The sequence below is a fragment of the Jatropha curcas genome, chromosome 3 (genome assembly GCF_041381405.1).
Source record: "Jatropha curcas cultivar XTBG-Jc1 chromosome 3, XTBG_Jcur_1.0, whole genome shotgun sequence".
Lineage (NCBI taxonomy): Eukaryota > Viridiplantae > Streptophyta > Magnoliopsida > Malpighiales > Euphorbiaceae > Jatropha > Jatropha curcas.
In genome coordinates, this window is record NC_143153.1 from 31,597,662 (window position 1) to 31,623,004 (window position 25,343).

General features: G+C 33.3%; 5 protein-coding genes across 5 annotated transcripts; 4 read left to right on the plus strand and 1 right to left on the minus strand.

The window, feature by feature from the left end:
• Window positions 1-236: 236 nt before the first annotated feature.
• Window positions 237-3,101, minus strand: LOC105639593 (Major facilitator superfamily protein). Its single transcript, XM_012223692.4, has 4 exons — window positions 2,617-3,101; window positions 1,363-1,986; window positions 1,082-1,257; window positions 237-990 (listed from the first exon to the last, which is right to left on the minus strand). Exons 1-4 carry the CDS (start codon window positions 2,697-2,699, stop codon window positions 392-394), a joined length of 1,482 nt encoding a protein of 493 aa, XP_012079082.1. The 5' UTR covers window positions 2,700-3,101; the 3' UTR covers window positions 237-391.
• A 3,715-nt stretch (window positions 3,102-6,816) lies between these two features.
• BEH2 (BES1/BZR1 homolog 2) lies at window positions 6,817-8,777 on the plus strand. Its single transcript, XM_089719464.1, has 2 exons — window positions 6,817-7,177; window positions 7,719-8,777. The coding sequence occupies exons 1-2, from the start codon at window positions 6,953-6,955 to the stop codon at window positions 8,448-8,450; spliced, it is 957 nt and encodes a 318-aa protein (XP_089575590.1). The 5' UTR covers window positions 6,817-6,952; the 3' UTR covers window positions 8,451-8,777.
• A 4,323-nt stretch (window positions 8,778-13,100) lies between these two features.
• LOC149497926 (anthocyanidin 3-O-glucosyltransferase 5-like) lies at window positions 13,101-14,825 on the plus strand. Its single transcript, XM_089718641.1, has one exon. The coding sequence runs from the start codon at window positions 13,164-13,166 to the stop codon at window positions 14,607-14,609; it is 1,446 nt and encodes a 481-aa protein (XP_089574767.1). The 5' UTR covers window positions 13,101-13,163; the 3' UTR covers window positions 14,610-14,825.
• Window positions 14,826-16,744: 1,919 nt separating this feature from the next.
• On the plus strand, window positions 16,745-18,428 carry LOC149497927 (BES1/BZR1 homolog protein 2-like). Its single transcript, XM_089719872.1, has 2 exons — window positions 16,745-16,853; window positions 17,166-18,428. Exons 1-2 carry the CDS (start codon window positions 16,827-16,829, stop codon window positions 17,895-17,897), a joined length of 759 nt encoding a protein of 252 aa, XP_089575998.1. The 5' UTR covers window positions 16,745-16,826; the 3' UTR covers window positions 17,898-18,428.
• Window positions 18,429-21,850: 3,422 nt separating this feature from the next.
• Window positions 21,851-23,631, plus strand: LOC105639952 (anthocyanidin 3-O-glucosyltransferase 5). The gene has a single exon (XM_089719830.1). It carries the CDS (start codon window positions 21,925-21,927, stop codon window positions 23,368-23,370), a length of 1,446 nt encoding a protein of 481 aa, XP_089575956.1. The 5' UTR covers window positions 21,851-21,924; the 3' UTR covers window positions 23,371-23,631.
• Window positions 23,632-25,343: the final 1,712 nt, after the last annotated feature.

A 25,343-nucleotide genomic window follows, 5' to 3' on the forward strand; every position in this document is an offset into this window, starting at 1 on the left:
TTTTTTTAATATTTGATATTTCGTAGCCTGGAAATCATCCTTCGCTCTTTATTTTTTCAATTTTTTTATATTTTGAGAAATTTATTTGACTTAGCAATTGGTTTAATCTCCTCGGAGAAGAATGCATTTACCGATGAATTGGATCTTCCATCGGGAAATTGCCAATGCACTGAAATGATTTGCGGCTACGATTGGTATTCTTGATTATTTGATGCTGCAATCTAAAGGGCCCAATGTCCAAATGTTGATCCATAAAAGCTAGTCTGTAAACTCATTAAATCCCCAGAACGTGGGATGTTTTTACGAAGACAAACATAAACTGATTGCTTGAACCAAAAATATGGCGTGTCAGTATTCACATAATCTAGACCTCGAACAATACGAGGCACTGTCATATCATCTCTGCCTCTTTTGAACATGCGATTCTAGCATTTTCACGATCTTGCCTAAAAAACTTATACAGTGGACTATAGAACAAACAGCACAAACCAAATGGAACTGCCATCATTGAAAGAAGCCCTTTTGACAATGCAGAAGCCTGCTGCACAGAACCTTTAACTGGATCAATAGAATTTGAATCATACCCGAACATTCTTTCAGAAAGAATTCCAACCAAAGGAGCAGCAAAAGAAGAGAGAGATCCTTCGAAAGCGCGATCAAATGCATAAATCATAGTTCGGTGTTTCACAGGAACGACTTCAGCAAACATTGGTGCATTTGCAGCAGTGCCATTCCAACTGATAGTCAGGCCCATCAGGAAAACTGTAACAGCAAAAATGTGATAGCTGTTTACTGATAATGGAATTTCTTTGAGCAGAAACCAAGAGAATGGTATGCCCATGAAGGCACTGAACTGCGCACATATGATTCGGCCAGAGTGAGGGTAAGTACGTGACATTCGATCTGCTATCAATCCACCAACAAGGGATCCAAGTGCACACCCAATAGCAAAGAGACTTAGGAGAAATGCCGTGCTATTATGATTGAAACCTGAAGCATGCAGTAAATTTCATCACCCAGTTCCAATTTACTTTTTAATAAGTGCATTCGCAGCTAATATAGAACTTGCAAATGTTCTCACCAATTAATTCAAACCACATGGCGAAGAACACCATAGCAGTCCATGGTAATGAACCAACAATGCCCTGCATAACTATTATCTGAAATGTTTTTACTTTCATTACAGCTTGCATGGCTGTCCAAGACTCTGTCCAAATGGATGATGTGCTAGAATTGCTCTTTTCTATTAATTCGTCCCTGCACCCAAAAACAACTGAATCACCACAAAGAAAAGGTTATACACATTCAAGATATTGCAAATTTGACAATAAAACTAGAGGATCACAAACAAAAGATTAGAACCTATCAGAACTTTCGTGACTGTCATGGGGGACTCCAATTGTTTTCCTTGGGTCAACAACAAATAAAAAAACAAGAAACCCAATTATTGAACTCAATGTTGCCATCATGATGAAGGCACAGCGCCATCCCGGGATGCCCCAGTATTGCTGACCAGCCATAATTGTTGCCAGCACACCGCCTCCTATACCACCCAAGTTACCAATAAGGTTAACCAATCCAAATCCAGTGCCTCTCACACTATCCTTATAGCTATCAGCAATGAAAGACTGTAATGCTGGTATCACAATTGCCAGTCCAAAGCCATTTACTGCTCTCCAGAATGCAACTTGCAGGAAATGCTGGCTTGCACCTACTGCTGCTGTTGATAAGGCCCAGCATAATGTCCCTATTGCAAGAACTGTAGGACGGTCATAGCTTATAACCAGTACACCAGCTAGGGGTGATGATAGCCCCTGCACAAAGTTCCTTATGAAAGTGAGATATCCCAAATCAGATGGCCCAACACTGAACGCTTCGCTAACTTCTTTGTAAACAGAAGGAAGGAGATTTTCATCAGCCCGCTCCATTATAGCAGCCAAATTTATAAGAATGAGAGAAAGAGAAACCCCAAAAATCTTTCTTGTTCTGGTGAAGGAAACAAATTGACAGAAAACAGAAGATGAAGTCAATAAATGAAATAAAACTCTTCTGAAGGGGACCAAGGAAACAATTGAAAATAGAAAAAGGAATGGAGTTTTTATATTTCTGGAACAAAAAACTTATGCGTCGAGCATGGGAAGTAGCTGCAAAATGGCCTACTTAATTTCTTACTGCAAAATGGTTTGAGTTTATCACATTTCTAGAATTAGAAGCATTTTGAAACGTATTAATTAAATTCTCCAAATACTTCAATTGCTTCCACTAGTTTTTTAGTGCAGGAATTCAATGAGTTTCTATAAGTGCCAAATGAGACAACCTAACATTTCTTGTTCTTCTTTTTTTGCTGTCATTTGTGAATCTCAAATTAAACAACAAAATGGAAGTCCACAACAAATAGAGTCGAGAAAGAAAAGATCTTCTCAACCTATACGCTAGATCAATCAAACAGAAGGCAACGACTACCAAAACCCTTCACTCCAAAAATAGTAAAGGAAAAACTGAAACCAAAGATCCATCCCATGAAGTTCTTTAAAAGTCAAATATCAGTTCTTTAAAGGTCAAAGATTGAAAGGAATTAAAAACAAAAAGATCAAGAGAACGATAGACATGACTTACTTCATGGCTTCAAATTTTCTGGGAAACAGAGGCTTCGAATGAAGAACGGTAGGAAATCTGGAATGGGTGCGATTAAGACCCATCAAAGTAGGTACTACCCACAAAACTCCTATAAATCCGGAACCGGAATAGCAATAAATTTATAGCATTTGTGGCGGATCTTGAGGTTGGACCCCATTTACTTGCGTTTTCATTGTAATAACCACCGCTTACAAGATTCATCAGAAACTGAACTCAATCCACTGTTCAATCGAAAATATTCATAACCGAATATTCCTATCACGAATGTAAATATATAATATAATGCAATTAGTCTATTATACTGCGTAATACAAAACAGATATGCCAAGATCGCCAATGGAAGATGACAAAATAAAATAATAATAAAAATATGGACGTCTCAGATCTTTCCTTATTGAAGGACTCATTGGGTAAACGGTCACTGGGGACTTTGGTTCTCTTTGGTATTTGTTTCTCACAAGTCAAAGGTGAGAAATTATGGGATCAGACACCTATACGAGGTGGTGATGCAGACATGATAACACGTTTCCAATTAAGTAAGACGAAAACAAAAACATATAAATGGATTTTTTTTTTTAGTCTAACGCATCATCAAGTTAGATCAAATGCAAATCACGACTTGATTTCATTACTCATATGTTATCATTAATCAAACATAATCAATACGTAAATTTATTAATTAATCAATTCAATTTTTGAGATTAAATTGTTCTATGTTTTCTAAAAGCTTACACATCATAATATCTTTTTTCCTATTAAGCAATAACAATGTATGTAAGAAAATATATAGTTTCATCATCAGTGAAAAACATTATTCAATGCATTTGCTTTCATGTTTATAAATTGACAACTTAATCAATTTTCACTGTATTAAATTTAAATTTCATTTATTAATTGGATTACAAAAAATTATCAGTATCAGAATCTTAAGAAATTTTTATTATATATATATGTATATATATATGGATTCTCAATCATCCTCTCTGTTTCTTCTCTTTTCTATCTGTCTTTGCACGGAGAACTCAAATTTAAAAAGAGTAGCAACGTACAGACATAGAGGTATGACCGCAAAATTAAAAATAAATAAATAAATATTTAGTGTAAAAATTTTTTGAAAATAAAAAAGTTTCTCTCTCTGTAATTTTTTGACCTCTCTAACTATTTGGGCTGGGTTCCGTCACTGAAAGCAGCCACAGCAAATGTGAAAATTCATCTCCAAATTTGAACTTGGATGAGTAACATGCAAATATGTATCCACGCTTTTCAACCTGGGCTGGATGGGCTGGGCTGGGCTGGGCCTTCAGTGTGCTACGATAATTTGATATCAGATTATTGGGTTAAATGTGAAAGGAACACACTTTGTGACCCAAATCCAGAAACAAACTCATTGGTCTGCACAATACACAAATTACTTTTTTTTTTTTGACACAATAATTAGTAATTAATAGGTTAAACTTTTAGAGTAATTTATATATTTATTAACAAGGATGAAATTATAATTATAATAAAACTTAATAGACGAAAAAATTATATACCTCAAAAAGATAATTAAAAAATTAAGGGGAAGCATCACCGACCGGATCAGCTCAGCGAACATCAGGATCGAAGAAAGTGAGATTGTTTATTTGTTGGGACAATAGGATTGGTAAAGCCCGTTCCATTCCAAGTGAGATAGAAATACCATTCCCACCCTCGTCAAGGCATGGGCCCCAATCTTTGTCGGATTAAAAAATGTTATCATGTGCCTGCCTGTACTGTAATACAAGCCTCACCGGAAAAGTACTATTTGCCACGCGTAGTTGCAATTTATACAGTAATGTCAATTCACGGCTTTGCTTTTTCAACTAAATTTACCAATTCAATTCTAAAGGATTGACTCAAAATATTCAAGATAAAATGATTTTCTAAAATATAATTATATATATTAATTATATCAATAATATTTAAAAATTTTAATTAGAAAAATTGAATAAATTTAGAGATTTTAATACACGTCTTGCCTAATAATTTTAATGGACTATTTTGGGAGGTTTTCCCCTGTGCAGAGTAAAGTATTATGACTCGTAAACGAATTAAAAAAAAAGCGAGGTATTACGACTCAACAACAAAGACTCAGTTGGTGGTCCAAACGGGCGCGATTCGCACGTGCGGGTGCTATTGTTAATTTGTTATGTTTTCCAACTAGCTTTCCAGCTGTCCCATCTTTCTCAGGCTGAGTTGGATACGCACGTGCCCATGGCGCGACTATTGCGCCTCCTGTCTCTTAGTATTTAACAAAAGGCATTTTACGTGATCATGCAATTAACTTCCTAAACGTTGATTAATTTGAAAACCAACAATAATGGACTAGTCACACTTGCTTGTTTTCTTTTATTTCTTTCCTTTTTTGTTATTTTAAATTGATTGCAAGAATATACTATTTATCATTTACCACTCGATTTATTTTCTCGTTTACTTTTCATATCACTTAAAAAAAATAGAAAAAAAAAGGAATTGAAGGTCAAATAATGTAGCGAGCTTGTTGGATAAGGATTGTATAGAGTCTAATTTGGTTATCACTTAAATTATTATTGAGAAAATGTATATTAATTGAAGAAATTCTGAAATAACTAGATAATTGCTTTAATCACAAGAGAAAAAACTATAATTATTTTAAAATATTTTTCGGTAACATTTGAAATGATAGAATATGAATAATTACTTTAAATTTATTTCAGCATGAATTTGGGTCTAGATATGACGTATATTATATAAAATATTAAAATAAATATTATAAGGATTTCTTGATCCAGACTTATATAATAATTTTTTGTGGTTAAATTACACGAAAATTTAATCATGCTCGTGTCACAGTAAATATTTAAACACGAAGTATTATTTAGGGAGATTTTTTTATAAAATATGTGGTACTTGATAATACCATTTAATATTTTAAATTAAAAGTAATATTAAACTTGAATTTATATCGATACAACTATTAGAATTATATTTAGTGAATTGTAAAAACATGTAAATAAATCTTATATCAAAATGTTTTATATTACAGTACATTTAATCTTAACTAAAATACTTAAGTGTTGAATTATATTTTATCATGGAGAACAAAAAGTACGCGTGGCGTGCTTTTCCTTTGTACTAGAACTAGGATCTGAGCGGAGAGCCGTGCGATTCCTCTGCTATTGTTGTAATTTCCCTGTGATCTGTGAAGAGAGAGAACCCTGACGATTATAGGCGATGGGGACCGCATCACGTGTTGCGTGCTAAATCAGACATGCGGGCAGCGGATGACAATGTGGTCCTCACTCAGCTGATGAGGAGGTAGAGCCCGTAGGATAATTTTACTATTAATTACTAGTATTTGTTAGTATTATTATTGTTAATTATTATTATGGATTTCTGCGTCGCACGTGCGGAGGGTTAAAGCAGTCTACGGGTCCCACATTTCTTTGTTTCTGAGATCGCTGTTTGTCCATATCTGTACCGTTCAGACTGAACATCACGGCACAGCCACCCTAAATGCTGGAGAAATTCAGAAAAGTAAGAGAAAATGTGCCTTGTGGGCATCCCTATCATAAGATCCAAAGCAGTTTATTACAACCATTGGATCAAATCAGATGCAATATCTCGAGGAGGCCCAAATTAATTTGGGAGATAATGTGATTTGGGAAGGGATAAATAAGACACATTAGAATTAGGGACCGTCCTATGTATGTATTAATACATGTCATTTTCTACTATCTTTTAGTACCAAAAATTATGCAGGAGGCAGGGGCCATGCTATGGTACGGCTGGGCACTGCTTAGCAGGGTAGGACTATCCTCCAGCTGCAGCTAATTATTAGTCTTTAGACTAAAGCCAATCTTTTACTGGCCTGGCACTTGCAGTTCGCTGTTGATTTTCTGTATTGCCTACTAATATTTTTGGTCAAAGCCCTTTTAAGTCATCAGGTCCCTCCCATTTCATGTTTTGCAATCCGGTTTCACAATTTTATTTTTTAAGTATTTTTTATTATTTTTATAGGAATAATAATAAAAATTTTGGGGTTAAATTAAATATTTTTCTACAAAATAATAGTACATTGTCTATTCCATGCCAGTGTGAAAAGTGAGAGAGGTAGAGAGAGGGAAGAGAAGAATCTGTGGAGGAAGCACGAGCAGCTTTTCTTTCTTTGTTTTCTGTTTTTCTTTCATCTACAAAAATTCAACAAAGGAAGCACCAAGCACTATCCTCGTGATAAAGAGAGAGAAAGCACACGCAAAACGAAACCAAGCAGACCTAGAGAGAGGGGGAGAGTGAAGGGTGTTTACCGGAAAAAATGACTGCCGGTGGATGCTCAGGTAGGCTACCGACGTGGAAGGAGAGAGAGAATAACAAGAGAAGAGAGAGGAGGAGAAGAGCTATAGCTGCTAAGATATATTCAGGGCTTCGAGCTCAAGGAAACTATAAACTCCCTAAACATTGTGATAATAATGAGGTGTTGAAAGCTCTTTGTGCAGAGGCTGGTTGGATCGTTGAAGAAGATGGCACAACATATCGCAAGGTGAATACTGATTTCCTTGTCTCTTTCGATCTTTTAATAGATGTGTTTTCTGTTCAATTTGTTTTACAGATCTACTTGCATGGTTCATAGATTTTGGTTTTTTTAAGCTTTTTTTTTTTTTTTGCTAATTAAAGCTTTCGATTGATCTTGACCATTTTTGTGTTCTTTTCTTGGTTTACTTTGCCTTCATCTGGTGTCCTATTTTGATTTCAATTTTCGCTGATTTGATGATGCTTTCAATTTTAGCGTCGTGGTTGATTTTGTTCTTAATCATTTTTTATCTGTGGCATTTTTGAGCTTCGATCTAAAAAATCTTGTTAATCGGTTCTGAATCTGATAAAATTTTATTTGAAGAGATCTTTGTGTTTTTTCTTATCAATAGACTTGATTTCACTTTCTTAACATCCATTAACAGATATGTAGCCAATGGTTTTAAGAGGCAAAAATACGATCCTTGAGAAATATATAGTCTCCAGGTTCAATATTATGTGCCAAAAGTTCTGCCAAAATTAGACTAATAATTCAAGTGATTTTCTTTCAGGGCTCTAAGCCACCTCCACTGGAGATTGCAGGCACTCCAACAAACATCAGTGCATGTTCCTCTATTCAACCTAGCCCACAATCCTCAAATTTCCCTAGTCCTGTTCCTTCCTACCATGCCAGTCCAACATCCTCTTCATTTCCGAGCCCTACTCGTTTCGATGCAAATCCTTCCACATACCTTCTCCCTTTCCTCCGTAACATAGCTTCAATCCCTGCGAACCTCCCTCAGCTTAGAATATCCAATAGTGCTCCTGTAACTCCACCGCTTTCTTCCCCTACTAATAGAAGTTCAAAGAGGAAAGCTGATTGGGAATCCTTTTCAAATGGATCACTAAACTCCTTTCGCCATCCCCTTTTTGCTGTCTCTGCCCCTTCAAGCCCTACACGACGCCAGCATCTTACACCAGCTACTATACCAGAATGTGATGAATCGGATGCCTCAACTGTTGATTCTGGTCGCTGGGTGAGTTTTCAGGCTGTTGCTCCTCAAGTAGCTCCTCCTTCACCGACGTTTAATCTTGTCAAACCAATTGGTCAGCAGAGTATGTTTCAGGATGGAATTGATCATGGGCATGGAGGATTTGGTTGGGGGGCAGGTGCAGAGAGGGGAAGAGGGTCAGAGTTTGAATTTGAGAATGGCAGGGTGAAGCCATGGGAAGGTGAGAGGATCCATGAAATAGGAGTGGATGATCTCGAGCTCACACTTGGGAGCGCAAAGGCTCATGGTTAAGCCAGTGATTGCTCTTAAGTTTGGGAATGTAACAAGAAGGGAAATAATTGGAGGTTGTGCATTCTCAATGGTATACTTGGTTTATCTTAGCCAAGCTGAATTGGCGATGCTGGGAGACTGGCGTGTGAGTTGTGTGATTCTGGGAAGGCCTCATCATATATGTCCTTGTAGATGTACAGTTCCTTTTTCTTGGAGCAATGGCAGGAATCTGTATCTATCTGATTCAACTCATTGGCAGCCTTCCTGGAAGGACCATATAAGGTCCCCAAATTTTCATATGGGGAAAAGACTGGTGCAAGTGATTTAGAAGGTTGTATTCTTCGTTAATCTGTTTATGTTTAGAGTATTTCTTTCAACTCTACATTGATGATTATAGTATCCTATTTAAATTGTCATTAGGATGACCTTTACTAGCTTCAATCAAGAGCAAAGATTGTGTACTAAACTTATCTGGGATTTGAGTTTATATAATCTGTAGGCTTGAAGAAAAACAAACTTAAACTATTTGAAGCCGATCATTTTTACTTTTCAATAGATTGTAGTCTTGTGGCAATGCATTTGGGTATTGGATGCTGCTCTTTTATAACTTATGAGCTAATGTTCAGCCTAGTATACTTATGCTATTTTATTTTTTTCAGCTTGGCTTATAAATGGGGCTAACACTCCAAACTGAACTGAGCTAACTATGGCTAAAGGAAACACAATTTTAATGTCCTGCAGTAAGAAGCTCATCATCCTACTTGGCTTGTAGGAGAAGAGCTTGTGTTGATAACAAATCTTAAGACTGTTTGACAAAGTTTTAAAAATTTTAATTCTAGAATTTGGAAAAACTATGTTTCTAATGTCATAATCTTAAAAAGTATATTTTGCAATTAGATGGAAGAAAATATGTGGAAAAGATAGAGAAGCTCATTTAAAAATTTAGTTTTAGCAGAAGAGCTCTTAGATGTGTTTTGCCCCAAAGACAAGGCCTGCAGCTACTGAAAGAACTTGGATAATTTGGTTGTAATTTAGTTTGGAAGAACTAGTAGGCCCATTTCTTGGTATGTGAAAGTTTTGTTTGTTGTGAATGGATGATGCATACCAAACTGACTTTCTGCAATTTTTTGTGGCGTTTTGTGGGTCAAAGGAGCATCTTAGAAGAAGGGACCCCTTCCCCACGTGATGTGTCTCATGTGGCATGTCACCTTCGATATTATAATTTACCAACCAATTTTGTGGCTTCCAAGTTCCAGTTCTTAATTATTGCTGTATCTTCTTTGAATAATGTTAGGAACAATGTGATAAGCCTGATTATTGACCGGAGTACTTTCTATGTCGACATGATCTTGTGGTTCTTGAATTAATTTCCTTTTTAACTTCAACATTATCCCTTATTTTCAAGATCTTGATATGATTTATCATTAGATACTGGTAAGAGAAAAAAGGGAAGCTAGTTCTTTTTATTTCACATTTGACATGGAATATCATGTTTATAAATATCATGATCTCTTGAACTTTGTTAGTTTAATATTGTAGTATCATTAACTTTTAGTTTGATCCATTAAACACTTAAGAGTATTTCCGATGCAATCATGGATTGTAGCTGATGTGTCTTAATAAATAGAAGTTGTGGATGGTGATATAGTTAAATGTGTTTTTGTAGATGTTAGATTTTAAAAATGGCTCTCCAATGCATGAAGAAGAACCAATTTCAGTGCAAGTAGAAGTTTGTGTGCGAATAAAAGAGAAGACATAAAGGAAAATAAAAAATAAGAAAAGAAAATCGAGTCGCACTATCGAACAAACCCTCTAAAAACGGAAGGCGTGATGGACAATGTCTTTTTTTTTTTTTTTTTTTTTTTTTTTTTTTTTTTTTTTTTACACATTAGACTCACAGACTAAACATATAACAACGTTGAAGAAATTAGACTCACAGACTAAACATATAACAACGTTGAAGAAAGTTTTTGTTTTTAACTTTCAATTTTTTAGACGTGGCAAATAAATTAAAACAATCTATGATTGAATTGAAGATGCTCAAAAATTTATAAAATTACATCAATTAAATACTTTCACTTGTAAAATTAAATTAATTAAGCATTCATTAAATAATTAAATATGTGAAAATTAATATTTTAAAAGTTATGCTAAGTACACATTAAATTAATATTTTACATATAAAAGTCAATAATCCTAAAAATTATTGCTATTAGTATGGAAAGATGTGCGTTGTTACCAAAATTTATAAGTTGAAGTGCACGATATGTCATCTATAGAATTCAAAGTACCATGAATTAAGTTGTAAATTTTAGAGGTTTTAGGGGGTGAATTTATATGTTTGCCCATTATCTTTCCATATATGCATATATACTTTCAAAATATGCTTTTCATTGGTTGGTGTATGCATTTGAAGAAATATATGTGCATCGCATGGAGATCTTACGGGGAAAGAAAGAATTGAAAGGGAAAGAGCTTGTCAACTCTTTACAAAGAGCTTGTCAACTCTTTACAAACCAAATGGACTTTCTGCACATAAAAGTATATTTGGGCATGTTATTACGCTGGAGATGGTTAAATACATTAATTAACTCCTGAATTTCACAATTTTAACTTTTGCTTTTCAAATTTTAGGATGATGAATTGTGTATTTAAACTTACAAATTTTGATAATTGCATATCTCTTCACACTAATTGTAATAGGTTTTAGTTTTTTTATTTTTTATATGTAAAATATTGAGTTAGTGTAATTTTTAGAATAATAATTTTAAAATTTTAAACTATTTAGTAGGTGTTTAATTGATTTAATTTTACAGGTTGAAATGTTTAATAAAATTATTTTGCAAATTGAAAATTTTAATTAATATAATTTTATATATTCAAGTGTTTGATGAGCCAAACTAAAAATTGAAGGTGACACAAAGTTAAAGTAGCAAAGTTGAGCGACTGTTTGTTTGTGGTTAGTAATACAAGTCTTATAAGCATTTTGGATTGAATTTATTATTCTTTATTGCTTTTAATTCTCTAAAAGGTTCTTTCCTCCTTTTTGTAATGAATTTCTTGCTGAATTCAAATGGAATAGATTCTAATTTGAATGGTGTTGTAATTGGATTGGAGATCAATTTTGTTGTCTATATTTTGTTATTACTTTATAAAATACTTCTTTCGTTCCATTTTGTTTGCATGATTTTACAAAACATGTATATTAAAATTTTAGTCAATAAAAATTATTTTACCTATTTTTACCCTTAACCTATTAACCTATTAATAAAAGTTATTCATTTAATAAATAATCATAAAAATTATTATAGAAAAAATAATTTTTTAAATATATAAATTTAAAAACTTGCAAATATTTTGTGACGTCCGAAAAAACAATAACAAGCAAATGAAATGGGAAAGTGAGAGTATTAATTACTTATGCTTAGGTGACCAATTTGGACTTACTGTCAAATCCAATATTAATTGGATCTGAATAACCAATTGTTCCAAAATATATCCAAAATTAACTAAGTGTACAAAAATGATATCCAAAATTAACCAAGTGTCCAAAAATGATATATACCATTCAATGTATAATTATTGATTCAATTGAATTAACCCCAAGATGTGACATTATTCAATTATTGAATCTATGTTGTAAGTAGTAGCCAATTAGACAATCCAAACCCGTAACTCACATAACTTTAGCTCAAGCCGAGTAGCGTAAAAGTTTTTAGCTGTACTTCTCAAGAATCAAACTCGTATTTTCACTTTAATATGGATTAAAGTCGCTAACCACCTCAATGAATATCTTATTGATTATTAAACAACTTTTGTTAATCAATCTAAGACAATTGATGATTTTTATCACTAATTAAAATATGATCCTAAAAAAATTGAAAAAGTAATTTCTAAATGCATAAGTATATCCATACACTTTAATAAAAGAAATTTCATGGCATTCAAATAATACGAGAAACCTTTCATGTTCATATTTTGATAATAGTGCATTTTTTCCATACTAGCAATAATTTTTTATTCTTTAGTTTTTATACATGTGTATAATATGGATTGATGTGTAGGGTTATACAACTTTTTGTCAATAATTTTCATGTTTTTTAATTATTTAATAAATATTTATTAACTGATCAAATTTCACAAATTGAAAAATTTAATGGAAAATTTTTTACAAATTGAAATTTTAATGTGCCATTTTATAAATTGAAATATCAATTAATCAAAATAAAAATTATAAGTATGATAATTTTTTTATAAAATATATAATATATTTATGCATTTAACAAAAGAAAAATAATAAAAAAGTTATTATCAAACTACTGGATAATCAAGTGTAGAATCAAGTGCCTTCGAATAATCAAATAAAGTTTTTCTCAAAAAAAAAAAAAAAAAATCAAATAAAGTTATCTTGATAATTCATTCTCAAAAGTAAAAGGAAAAACAATAATTCTTTAAAAAAAAGTCTCCACTCTACGTTTAGGCGAGCTATGGTATATATGAAAATTATTTGTGATCGTATCTTTACCTAAAGTAGGAATTTTCAAAAAAAATTATTAGTAATTTATCTTTTTTTTTTTTTTTTTTTTTCCGTGTATCTTCAGAAATACATCGTAGCACGCGCGTGTATATATATCTATATATATATTACAACAAACTTCCTTTCAAGAAAACATATTACATACATATAACTAACTGCAATTCCTACTATTCTCTATTTCCAGCTCTTGTTCGGCCATGGAAATAACAAACTCAAAACCCCATTTAGTATTCCTATCAAGCCCTGGCTTAGGCCACCTAATTCCAGTTCTTGAGTTAGGAAACCGCCTTGCCACTCTCTGCAACTTTGAAGTAACCATTTTTACAGTACCATCGAACACATCACAAGCTGAAACTCAACTTCTTCAATCAGCCATGACTGCAAAGATCTGCGAAATCATCCAACTCCCTCCGGTTGACATTTCCAGTCTCATCCAACCAGAAGCCGCCGTCGTTACCCAAATTTCTGTTATGATGCGTGAAATCCGCCCAGCTTTCCGTTCAGCTTTATCTGCTCTGAATTTTCGTCCCGCCGCCATAATCCTTGACCTGTTTGGAACTGAGTCTTTAGAGATTGCTAAAGAACTTGGGATTCCAAAATACGTTTATATGACTAATAATGCATGGTTTTTAGCTCTTACAATATACATACCTTTTCTTGATAAGGTGGTAGAAGGAGAGTTTGTTGATCAAAAAGAGAATCTCGAAATTCCGGGTTGCAGGCCAGTTCGACCGGAAGATGTTGTCGATCCGATGCTAGATAGGAGCAATCAACAGTATTTTGAGTATGTTCGTATTGGAAATGAAATCCCTAAAGCTGATGGGATATTGGTAAACACATGGGAAGCTTTAGAACCAACAACACTTGCAGCTCTTAGAGACGAGAACTTGTTGTACAAGACTACTAAGATTCCGGTTTTTCCAATCGGTCCAGTGAGAAGAGCGGTCGGAAAGGTTGAGGTTGGTTCAAAGTGTGAGTTGCTAAATTGGCTCGATAACCAGCCCAAGGAGTCAGTGGTTTATGTTTCATTTGGAAGCGGTGGTACACTCTCGTTTGAACAAATGCAGGAAATTGCTTATGGTCTTGAGATGAGTCACCAGAGATTTATTTGGGTAGTTCGCAGACCCAACATAGAAACTGGCGACAGTTCATTTTTTACTACAGGAAACGTTGGAGACGACGATATATCTAGGTATTTACCAGATGGATTCTTAACAAGGACTAAAAATATCGGTCGTGTGATTCCAGGGTGGGGCCCACAAGTTCAGATCATTGGCCATCCATCAACTGGAGTGTTTTTATCGCACTGTGGATGGAATTCTATATTGGAGAGTCTGACCAATGGAGTGCCAATCATCGGATGGCCATTATACGCCGAACAAAGATTAAATGCGACGCTGTTAGAAGAGGAGCTTGGGGTAGCGGTTAAACCGAAGATTTTACCGTCGAATGGAGTGGTAAAAAGGGAAGAAATTGTAATGATGATTAGAAAAATTATGGCTGATGAAGAAGAAGGAGATAAAATAAGAAAAAGAGTTAAAGAAGTCAAAGAGAATTCAGAAAGAGCTTTAAATGAAGGTGGTTCCTCTTGTAATGCATTATCTTCATTTGCTGGGGAGTGCAAGAAAGGATGGAAACGATAGACTATATTCATCAAACTAACCGATCTCAAAAATCGGCGGTAGAAAATATGAGATGGTTTATGTAATAAATAATATAAATGTTTCTCTTATTAGAAGATGGTTCCTCTTGGTCATTCTGTGTTTTGGCTTTTCCTAATTACAAAATGCAATAAGTGGTTTGCTTCCAACCCGATTCGAATTAATAAAAAGTAGGCATTAATGCCCAGATGCTTATAATTCTTGATCCTGTTAAAACTAATACTTCCTCCCTCTCAGCTTGTTATTCTTGTTTTGAAAGTTTATAAATTTATATATTTAAATAATTATTTTTTCCGATAATAACCATTTAGGTAACGATTGTCATTAAATAAAATATTTTCATTAATATTTTATTCAGTTAAGGTTAAGGATGAATAAAATAATTTTTATTGACTAATTCTTAATATGCGTATTTTGTTAAACTATCCAAACCAAATGGAACCGAGAGAGTACTTGCTTATATGCTTATATCAAATTTATGGTCCACTTATGGATTAAATTAATAAAAATAAAGATATTTTAAATTTTTTTCTACTTTTTTCTTTTTTTTTTCTAGTTTATGGTTACAAACCCTCAAGTTAAATTTAATTATAAGTCTCTTCTCCAATTCCAGCACTAACAATTGCACGTAAAAGAAACCTGAAGTCATCAAGATTCAGATCCTTGTTTCTTGCTGCGACTTTACCGCAGGATTTTGCGTCGAGTTTCCTGTCGTCTGTCGCCCTGAAACACTCATAAGCAAGCATATAGCAGGTGCGGTTTTTGTTCTTGAGCGCTAGCTTATAAATGTAGAAGGTAGTATAAAGAATACATATACATAGAAGGTAGATTATCAAGAAAATCTCCATGGCAGAAAGAGAGAAAGAGTTTATGCAATCTTTATATAGGACAAGAATAATAATCTTGAAGAGATGGAGAACATCTGTGCATTTCAAACCATTATATAATAGTTCAACAAGTCCAACGAAGAAGAAAATCATTTGGAAATGATAGTAGGTGGGAATTGAATTGATTAATTTCTTACAATATATAAGACAATATGTTTGTTTAACTATTTAATTGTCATATTGACAATTGCGTTTATCTTTTTCAGCAGCTTTTACGTATATGTATGGTTATTTGGTGAAAGGCATTAATTAAGAAGGAATGAACTTTTAGTGAAAAATGAAAGTTGCATTGACCTGAACGAAGAAAATTAGATCATTCTCATTTTTAAATTAATGCATTTAGCCAAAATTGATATATAAAACTAGCTAGGCAAATAATTTTCACTGCAGAAGTGGTTAGAACAATAACTATTTATTCCACGTACAGTCTATAGTGACGTCTTAACATATGTAATTTATTGGTAAGTGCATAAACGAATCGGAGGTTCAAATCGTTTGCGCAATTGTAATCTAGAGGTTCAACAAAAACTAATCTTCTACTATAATTGCAGTCCTCGTTGAACAACCGTTGGGTTATATAATCTAAGTTTAGAGTTCTTCTAGAAATGTAATCCACTTTTGTTAATCTAATTGTTTTATTGATTTATTACAAGTTTGCTTTTACATTGTTGTATAAATATAACATATATTTTATCAAAACTGAAAAAGACATATCCTTTTCTTTGGATCAAACTGAAATTTAAATCTTACAATCTTAAAATTTTGAAAAAGACAGAAACTAAGAAGCTTATTTGATTGCTAGTTCTGCCTCATGCATTGAAATTAAAGAAACAATACAAAGATCAATATAATATTGAAGGTCCAGTTTCTATATATAAAGTAAAAACTATAAATTAACTATGCATTATGTATGATAAGGTGACTGCCTGGGGTTTTGGTCCCTATTAACCTAGGCAGATGAACATTCATGTCTACGAAGTTTTAACTGAGCTTTTGACTTGTAACAGCTACAGTCATGATGCTTTAGTTTCTCAATTATTTTATCATTCATAATTGTTCTGGTTTTCAAATCTGCACTTTGCCAGGGCATATTCGGTCAGACTTTAAAATTAGCCAATAACCTCACGTCATACCGCTGAATATACGACGTACATTTATTGTTCAGCTGTGGATTTTTTTATTCTCTTTTCAAGAACAAAATATTTATTTATGCTATACAAGATTTTCATAGTGTTGGAATTTCATATCTCAGAACCTGGATACTATGAGGATGGGAACTTTGGTATAAGATTGGAGAATGTGCTTATAGTTAATGACGGCAATACCAAATTCAATTTTGGTATAAGATATTTTAAATTTTGGTTGATTTTGTTCATAATCATTTTTTATCTGTGGCATTTTTGAGCTTCGATCTAAAAAATCTTGTTAATCGGTTCTGAATCTGATAAAATTTTATTTGAAGAGATCTTTGTGTTTTTTCTTATCAATAGACTTGATTTCACTTTCTTAACATCCATTAACAGATATGTAGCCAATGGTTTTAAGAGGCAAAAATACGATCCTTGAGAAATATATATAGCCTCCAGGTTCAATATTATGTGCCAAAAGTTCTGCCAAAATTAGACTAATAATTCAAGTGATTTTCTTACAGGGCTCTAAGCCACCTCCACTGGAGATTGCAGGCACTCCAACAAACATCAGTGCATGTTCCTCTATTCAACCTAGCCCACAATCCTCAAATTTCCCTAGTCCTGTTCCTTCCTACCATGTCAGTCCAACATCCTCTTCATTTCCGAGCCCTACTCGTTTCGACGCAAATCCTTCCACATACCTTCTCCCTTTCCTCCGTAACATAGCTTCGATCCCTGCAAACCTCCCTCAGCTTAGAATATCCAATAGTGCTCCTGTAACTCCACCGCTTTCTTCCCCTACTAATAGAAGTTCAAAGAGGAAAGCTGATTGGGAATCCTTTTCAAATGGACCACTAAACTCCTTTCGCCATCCCCTTTTTCCTGTCTCTGCCCCTTCAAGCCCTACACGACGCCAGCATCTTACACCAGCTACTATACCAGAATGTGATGAATCGGATGCCTCAACTGTTGATTCTGGTCGCTGGGTGAGTTTTCAGGCTGTTGCTCCTCAAGTAGCTCCTCCTTCACCGACGTTTAATCTTGTCAAACCAATTGGTCAGCAGAGTATGTTTCAGGATGGAATTGATCATGGGCATGGAGGATTTGGTTGGGGGGCAGGTGCAGAGAGGGGAAGAGGGTCAGAGTTTGAATTTGAGAATGGCAGGGTGAAGCCATGGGAAGGTGAGAGGATCCATGAAATAGGAGTGGATGATCTCGAGCTCACACCTGGGAGCGCAAAGGCTCATGGTTAAGCCAGTGATTGCTCTTAAGTTTGGGAATTTAACAAGAAGGGAAATAATTGGAGGTTGTGCATTCTCAATGGTAAACTTGGTTTACCTTAGCCAAGCTGAATTGGCGATGCTGGGAGAATGCATGTGAGTTGTGTGATTCTGGGAAGGCCTCATTATATATTTCCTTGTAGATGTACAGTTCCTTTTTCTTGGAGCAATGGCAGGAATCTGTATCTATCTGATTCAACTCATTGGCAGCCTTCCTGGAAGGACCATATAAGGTCCCCAAATTTTCATAGGGGGAAAAGACTGGTGCAAGTGATTTAGAAGGTTGTATTCTTCGTTAATCTGTTTATGTTTAGAGTATTTCTTTCAACTCTACATTGATGATTATAGTATCCTATTTAAATTGTCATTAGGATGACCTTTACTAGCTTCAATCAAGAGCAAAGATTGTGTACTAAACTTATCTGGGATTTGAGTTTATATAATCTGTAGGCTTGAAGAAACACAAACTTAAACTATTTGAAGCCGATCATTTTTACTTTTCAATAGATTGTAGTCTTGTTGGCAATGCATTTGGGTATTGGATGCTGCTCTTTTATAACTTATGAGCTAATGTTCAGCATAGTATACTTATGCTATTTTATCTTTTTCTGCTTTGGCTTATAAATGTGGCTAACACTCCAAACTGAACTGAGCTAACTATGGCTAAAGGAAACACAATTTTAATGTCCTGCAGTAAGAAGCTCATCATCCTACTTGGCTTGTAGGAGAAGAGCCTGTGTTGATAACAAATCTTAAGACTGTTTGACAAAGTTTTAAAAATTTTAATTCTAGAATTTGGAAAAACTATGTTTCTAATGTCATAATCTTAAAAAGTATATTTTGCAATTAGATGGAAGAAAATATGTGGAAAAGATAGAGAAGCTCATTTAAATATTTAGTTTTAGCAGAAGAGCTCTTAGATGTGTTTTGCCCCAAAGACAAGGCCTGCAGCTACTGAAAGAACTTGGATAATTTGGTTGTAATTTAGTTTGGAAGAACTAGTAGGCCCATTTCTTGGTATGTGAAAGTTTTGTTTGTTGTGAATGGATGATGCATACCAAACTGACTTTCTGCAATTTTTTGTGGCGTTTTGTGGGTCAAAGGAGCATCTTAGAAGAAGGGACCCCTTCCCCACGTGATGTGTGTCTCATGAGGCATGTCACCTTCGATATTGTAATGTACCAGCCAATTTTGTGGCTTCCGAGTTCCAGTTCTTAATTATTGATTTATCTTCTTTGAATAATGTTAGCAATGTGATAAGCCTGATTATTGACTGGAGTACTTTCTATGTCCACATGATCTTGTGGTTCTTGAATTAATTTCCTTTTTAACTTCAACATTATCTCGTATTTTCAAGATCTTGATATGATTTATCATTAGATACTGGTAAGAGAAAAAAGGGAAGCTAGTTCTTTTTATTTCACATTTGACATGCAATATCATGTTTATAAATATCATGATCTCTTTGAACTTTTTTAGTTTAATATTTTAGCATCCTTAACTTTTAGTTTGATCCATTAAATACTTAGAGTATTTCCGACGCAATCATGGATCGTGGCACTTTTAGTTTGATCCATTAAATACTTAGAGTATTTCCGACGCAATCATGGATCGTGGCTGATGTGTCTTAATAAATAGAAGTTGTGGATAGCGATATAGTTAAATGTGTATTTGTAGATGTTAGATTTTAAAGAAGAACCAATGCATGAAGAAGAACCAATTTCAGTGCAAGAAGAAATTTGTGTGGGAATAAAAGAGAAGACATAAAGGAAAATAAAAAATAAGAAAAGAAAATCGAGTCGCGCAGTCGAACAGGCTCTCTGAAAACGGAAGGCGTGATGGACAACGTCTTTTTTTTTTTTTACACATCAGACTCGCACACTTAACATATAACAACGTTGAAGAAAGTTTTTGTTTTTAACTTTCAATTTTTTAGACCTAGCAAATAAATTAAAATAATCTATGATTTTACGGGGAAAGAAAGAATTGAAAGGGAAAGAGCTTGTCAACTCTTTACAAACCAAATGGACTTTCTACACATAAGAGTATATTTGGGCATGTTATTACGTTGGAGATGGTTAAATACACAAATTAACTCCTGAATTTTACAATTTTAACTCTTACTTTTTAAACTTCAAGATGATGAATTGTGTATTTAAACTTACAAATTTTGATAATTGCATACCTCTTCACACTGACTGTAATAGATTTTAGTGTTTTGGTCTTTTATATGTAAAATATTGAATTAGTGTAATTTTTAGAATAATAATTTTAAAATTTTAAACTATTTAGTAGGTGTTTAATTGATTTAATTTTACAGGTTGAAGTGTTTAATAAAATAATTTTGCAAATTGAAATGTTTAATTAATATAATTTTATATATTCAAATATTTGATGAGTCAAACTAAAAATTAAATGTGACACAAAGTTAAAATAATAAAGTTGAGTTGAAGTTAAAGTAATATATAAAGTTGAGCTACTCTTTGTTTGTAATTAGTGATACAAGTCTTATAGGCCTTTCGAATTGAATTTATTATTCTTTATTGCTTTTAATTCTCTAAAAGGTTGTTTCGTCCTTTTTGTAATGAATTTCTTGGCTGAATTTAAATGGAATGGATTCTAATTTGAATGGAGTTGTAATTGGATTGGAGATCAATTTTGTTTTCTATATTTTATTATTGCTTTATGAAATACTTTTTTTGTTCCATTTTATTTGCATAATTTTATAAAACATGTATATTAAAAATTTAGTCAATAAAAATTATTTTATCTTTCTTTATGCTTAACTTGTTAATCTATTAATAAAAGTCATTCATTTAATGAATAATCATAAAAGTTATTATAGAAAAATAATTTTTTAAATATATAAATTTAAAAAATTTATAAATATTTGGTGACATCTGAAAAAGCAATAACAAGCAAATGAAATGGGACAGAGGGAGTATTAATTACTTATGCTTAGGTGACCAATTTAGACTTATTGTCAAATCCAATATTAATTGGATCTGAATAACCAATTGTACCAAAATATATCCAAAATTAACTAAGTGTACAAAAATCATATCCAAAATTAACCAAGTGTCCAAAAATGATACACACCATTCAATGTATAATTATTGATTCAATTGAATTAACCCCAAGATGTGACATTATTCAATTGTTGAATCTCTCTTGTAAGTAGTAGCCAACTAGACAATCCAAACACTAGCTCACATAACTTTAGCTCGAACCCAGTAGTATAAAGGTTTTTAAGCTGCACTTCTCAAGAATCAAATCTGTATTCTCACTCTAACAGGGATTAAAGTCGCTGACCACCTTAATTAATATATTATTGATTATTAAACAACTTTTATTAATCAATCTAAGATAATTGATGATTTTTATGGCTAATTAGAATATGATCATAAAAAAAATTTAAAACGTAATTTCTAAATGCATAAGTATATCCGTACACTTTAATAAAAGAAATTTCATGGCATTCAAATAATACGAGAAACCTTTCATATCCATATTTTGATAATAGTGCATTTTTCACATACTAGCAATAATTTTTTATTCTTTAGTTTTTATACATATGTATAATATGGATTGATGTGTAGGGTTATACAACTTTTTGTAAATAGTTTTCATGTTTTTTAATTATTTAATAAATATATTAATTGATCAAATTTCACAAATTGAAACATTTAATGGAAAAGTTTTTACAAATTGAAATTTTTATACGCCATTTTATAAATTGAAATATCAATTAATCAAAATAAAAATTACAAGTATGATAATTTTTTTTATAAAATATATAATATGTTTATGCATTTAACAAAAGAAAAATAATAAAAAAGTTATTATCAACACTACTGGATAATCAAGTGTATAATCGTAGCACGCGCGTGTATATATATCTATATATATATTACAACAAACTTCCTTTCAAGAAAACAAATTACATACATATAACTAACTGCAATTCCTACTATTCTCTATTTCCAGCTCTTGTTCGGCCATGGAAATAACAAACTCAAAACCCCATTTAGTATTCCTATCAAGCCCTGGCTTAGGCCACCTAATTCCGGTTCTTGAATTAGGAAACCGCCTTGTCACTCTCTGCAACTTTGAAGTAACCATTTTTACAGTACTGTCGAACACATCACAAACTGAAACTCAACTTCTTCAATCAGCCATGACTGCAAAGATCTGCGAAATCATCCAACTCCCTCCGGTTGACATTTCCAGTCTCATCCAACCAGAAGCCGCCGTCGTTACCCAAATTTCTGTTATGATGCGTGAAATCCGCCCAGCTTTCCGTTCAGCTTTATCTGCTCTGAATTTTCGTCCCGCCGCCATAATCATCGACCTGTTTGGAACTGAGTCTTTAGAGATTGCTAAAGAACTTGGGATTCCAAAATACGTTTATATGCCTAATAATGCATGGTTTTTAGCTCTTACAATATATTTACCTTTTCTTGATCAGGTGGTAGAAGGAGAGTTTGTTGATCAAAAAGAGAATCTCGAAATTCCGGGTTGCAGGCCAGTTCGACCGGAAGATGTTGTCGATCCGATGCTAGACAGGAGCAATCAACAGTATTTTGAGTATGTTCGTGTTGGAAATGAAATCCCTAAAGCTGATGGGATATTGGTGAACACATGGGAAGCTTTAGAACCTACAACACTTGCAGCTCTTAGAGACGAGAACTTGTTGTACAAGACTATTAAGATTCCGGTTTTTCCAATCGGTCCAGTTCGAAGAGCGGTCGGAAAGGTTCAGGTTGGTTCAAAGTGTGAGTTACTAAATTGGCTCGATAACCAACCCAAGGAGTCAGTGGTTTATGTTTCATTTGGAAGCGGTGGAACACTCTCGTTTGAACAAATGCAGGAAATTGCTTATGGTCTTGAGATGAGTCACCAGAGATTTATTTGGGTAGTTCGCAGACCCACCATAGAAACTGGCGACAGTTCATTTTTTACTACAGGAAACGTTGGAGACGACGATATATCTAGCTATTTACCAGATGGATTCTTAACAAGGACTAAAAATATCGGCCGTGTGATTCCAGGGTGGGGCCCACAAGTTCAGATCATTGGCCATCCATCAACTGGAGCGTTTTTTTCGCACTGTGGATGGAATTCTATATTGGAGAGTCTGACCAATGGAGTGCCAATCATCGGATGGCCATTATACGCGGAACAAAGATTAAATGCGACGCTGTTAGCAGAGGAGGTTGGGGTAGCGGTTAAACCGAAGATTTTACCGTCGAATGGAGTGGTAAAAAGGGAAGAAATTGTAATGATGATTAGAAAAATTATGGCTGATGAAGAAGAAGGAGATAAAATAAGAAAAAGAGTTAAAGAAGTCAAAGAGAATTCAGAAAGAGCTTTAAATGAAGGTGGTTCCTCTTGTAATGCATTATCTTCATTTGCTGGGGAGTGCAAGAAAGGATGGAAACGATAGACTATATTCATCAAACTAACCGATCTCAAAAATGGAGGTAGAAAATATGAGAAGGTTTATGTAATAAATAATATAAATGTTTCTCTTATTAGAAGATGGTTCCTCTTGGTCATTCTGTGTTTTGGCTTTTCCTAATTACAAAATGCAATAAGTGGTTTGCTTCCTACCAGATTCCAATTAATAAAATGTAGGCGTTAATGCCAAATGCTTAAGATTCTTGATACTGTTAAAACTAATACTTACTCTGTCTTATTTTGATTATTTTGTTTTTTTGTTATTATTGTTTTGAAAGTTTATAAATTTATATATTTAAATAATTATTTTTTCAATTATAATCTTTTAGGTCATGATTGTCATTAAATAAAATATTTTTATTAATATCTTATTCAGTTAAGGTTAAGGATGAGTAAATTAATTTTTATTGATTAATTCTTAATATGCGTTGTTTATTAAACTATCCAAATCAAATAGAACCGAGAGAGTACTTGCTTATATGCTTATATATCAAATTTATGGTCAAACTTATGCATTAAATTAATGAAAATAAAGATATTTTAAAAATTTTTTCTACTTTATTCTCTCTTTTATTTTTTTTTTTCTAGTTTATGGTTACAAACCGTCAAGTTTTGTTTGCATTTTTTATTAGGACCCACAACAAGGTAGGGCCAGTTGTACCAATGTGGGCCCCACAGAGGGAGATATTGACCCATGTAGCAGTGGGTGGGTTTTTTGATCCATTGCGGTTGGAATTCAAGTCTTGAAGTATCACTAAATGGAGTGCCAATGATCGCGTGGCCATTATAAGCAGAGCAAAAACTGAATGCAGCTTTGTTGTCGGAGGAGCTTCCCGTGATAGTACGACCAAAAACAAATTCGACATGGGGCATAATTGGAAGAGAAGAGATAGAGATGATGGTTACAAAGATCATAGAGAACAAAGAAATGAGAAATAGAGTAAAAATACTTAAAATGTTTGCAGAAAAAGCTTCAAGCAAAGGTGGTTCCTCCTATAACTCACTTTCTTTAGTAGACAAAGAGTGTGAGTATAGTCTCCCCGCCCTAAATTCAACCTTTAAGGCGCCTAATTACCAGACAACATTTCACGACAAAACATTCTCCTGTTATAGAATATTATGAAAGGTTGTTATTCAATGCCCATATATCATGTTAAAATGGGTCACTTACATTTTTACAAGCGTAGGAGTTCTGTTCTGCAGGTGTTTTTTTCAGCAAGTGTTTTGTGGGTTTTGGAGAAAGAAGCATAGAGGAAGTGAGAATTGTTGGCAGAGAAGATAATGACATATACTCTATCAATGGGTTTTGTATGTTAGGAAAAAAATATTAAATATTGATAATTGAAAACAATAATACAATTCTATACGTATAATACTATGTATAAATGAATTTGTTCTTCATTTGATTGATTGAAGAGGTACTATTTCCTGGAGATTTCTTTTTCATATGCAAGTTCTCTAATTTCATTGTGGAAAGTTTATCTTTGACTGGATATGAAAAATTCACTTGGAGTCTCAAATTGAAATATATTAATGTCAAAAAAATGTACTGTTTTGCAAGTGTATGTTTCGTTTTTGATTTTCTTATATCAAAAATAGAACTAATAATTGCATAGTTGATTACTATTTGCTGTTAAGTGCTTTCAATCTTTCACACACTCTTCTATTTAAAAGGAATTTCCAAGATTATGAGTTCATTTTGAGAATTTTGGGTGACTGTAGTCCCTCAAACCCCTATGTAACTCCATCCTTAAGTGGAAATAACATTTTGTAAAGAAATCCAAATTTTAGAAACTTAAGCAGCCTGTATATAATGTAATATATATATATATATATATATATATACACATACATGTCCACAACTTGATTAAGACTCATGTCTCTCCGTCAAATTAATATTCTTATGTGGTAACTTGATGATAAAAAATTAAACATTTATAACCCTAAAGAAATTAATTG

Excerpts from the sequence above, each read along its gene's own strand:
- LOC149497926 (XM_089718641.1), top strand. The coding sequence starts at position 13,164 with ATGGAAATAACAAACTCAAAACCCCATTTAGTATTCCTATCAAGCCCT.
- LOC105639593 (XM_012223692.4), bottom strand. The coding sequence starts at position 2,699 with ATGGGTCTTAATCGCACCCATTCCAGATTTCCTACCGTTCTTCATTCG. Across the intron at positions 1,258-1,362 it reads AGTCACGAAAGTTCTGATAG|GGACGAATTAATAGAAAAGA; the intron begins GTTCTAATCTTT and ends TTTTGGGTGCAG. Across the intron at positions 991-1,081 it reads CATGTGGTTTGAATTAATTG|GTTTCAATCATAATAGCACG; the intron begins GTGAGAACATTT and ends TGCATGCTTCAG.
- LOC149497927 (XM_089719872.1), top strand. The coding sequence starts at position 16,827 with ATGACGGCAATACCAAATTCAATTTTG. Across the intron at positions 16,854-17,165 it reads CAATACCAAATTCAATTTTG|GGCTCTAAGCCACCTCCACT; the intron begins GTATAAGATATT and ends ATTTTCTTACAG.
- LOC105639952 (XM_089719830.1), top strand. The coding sequence starts at position 21,925 with ATGGAAATAACAAACTCAAAACCCCATTTAGTATTCCTATCAAGCCCT.
- BEH2 (XM_089719464.1), top strand. The coding sequence starts at position 6,953 with ATGACTGCCGGTGGATGCTCAGGTAGGCTACCGACGTGGAAGGAGAGA. Across the intron at positions 7,178-7,718 it reads ATGGCACAACATATCGCAAG|GGCTCTAAGCCACCTCCACT; the intron begins GTGAATACTGAT and ends ATTTTCTTTCAG.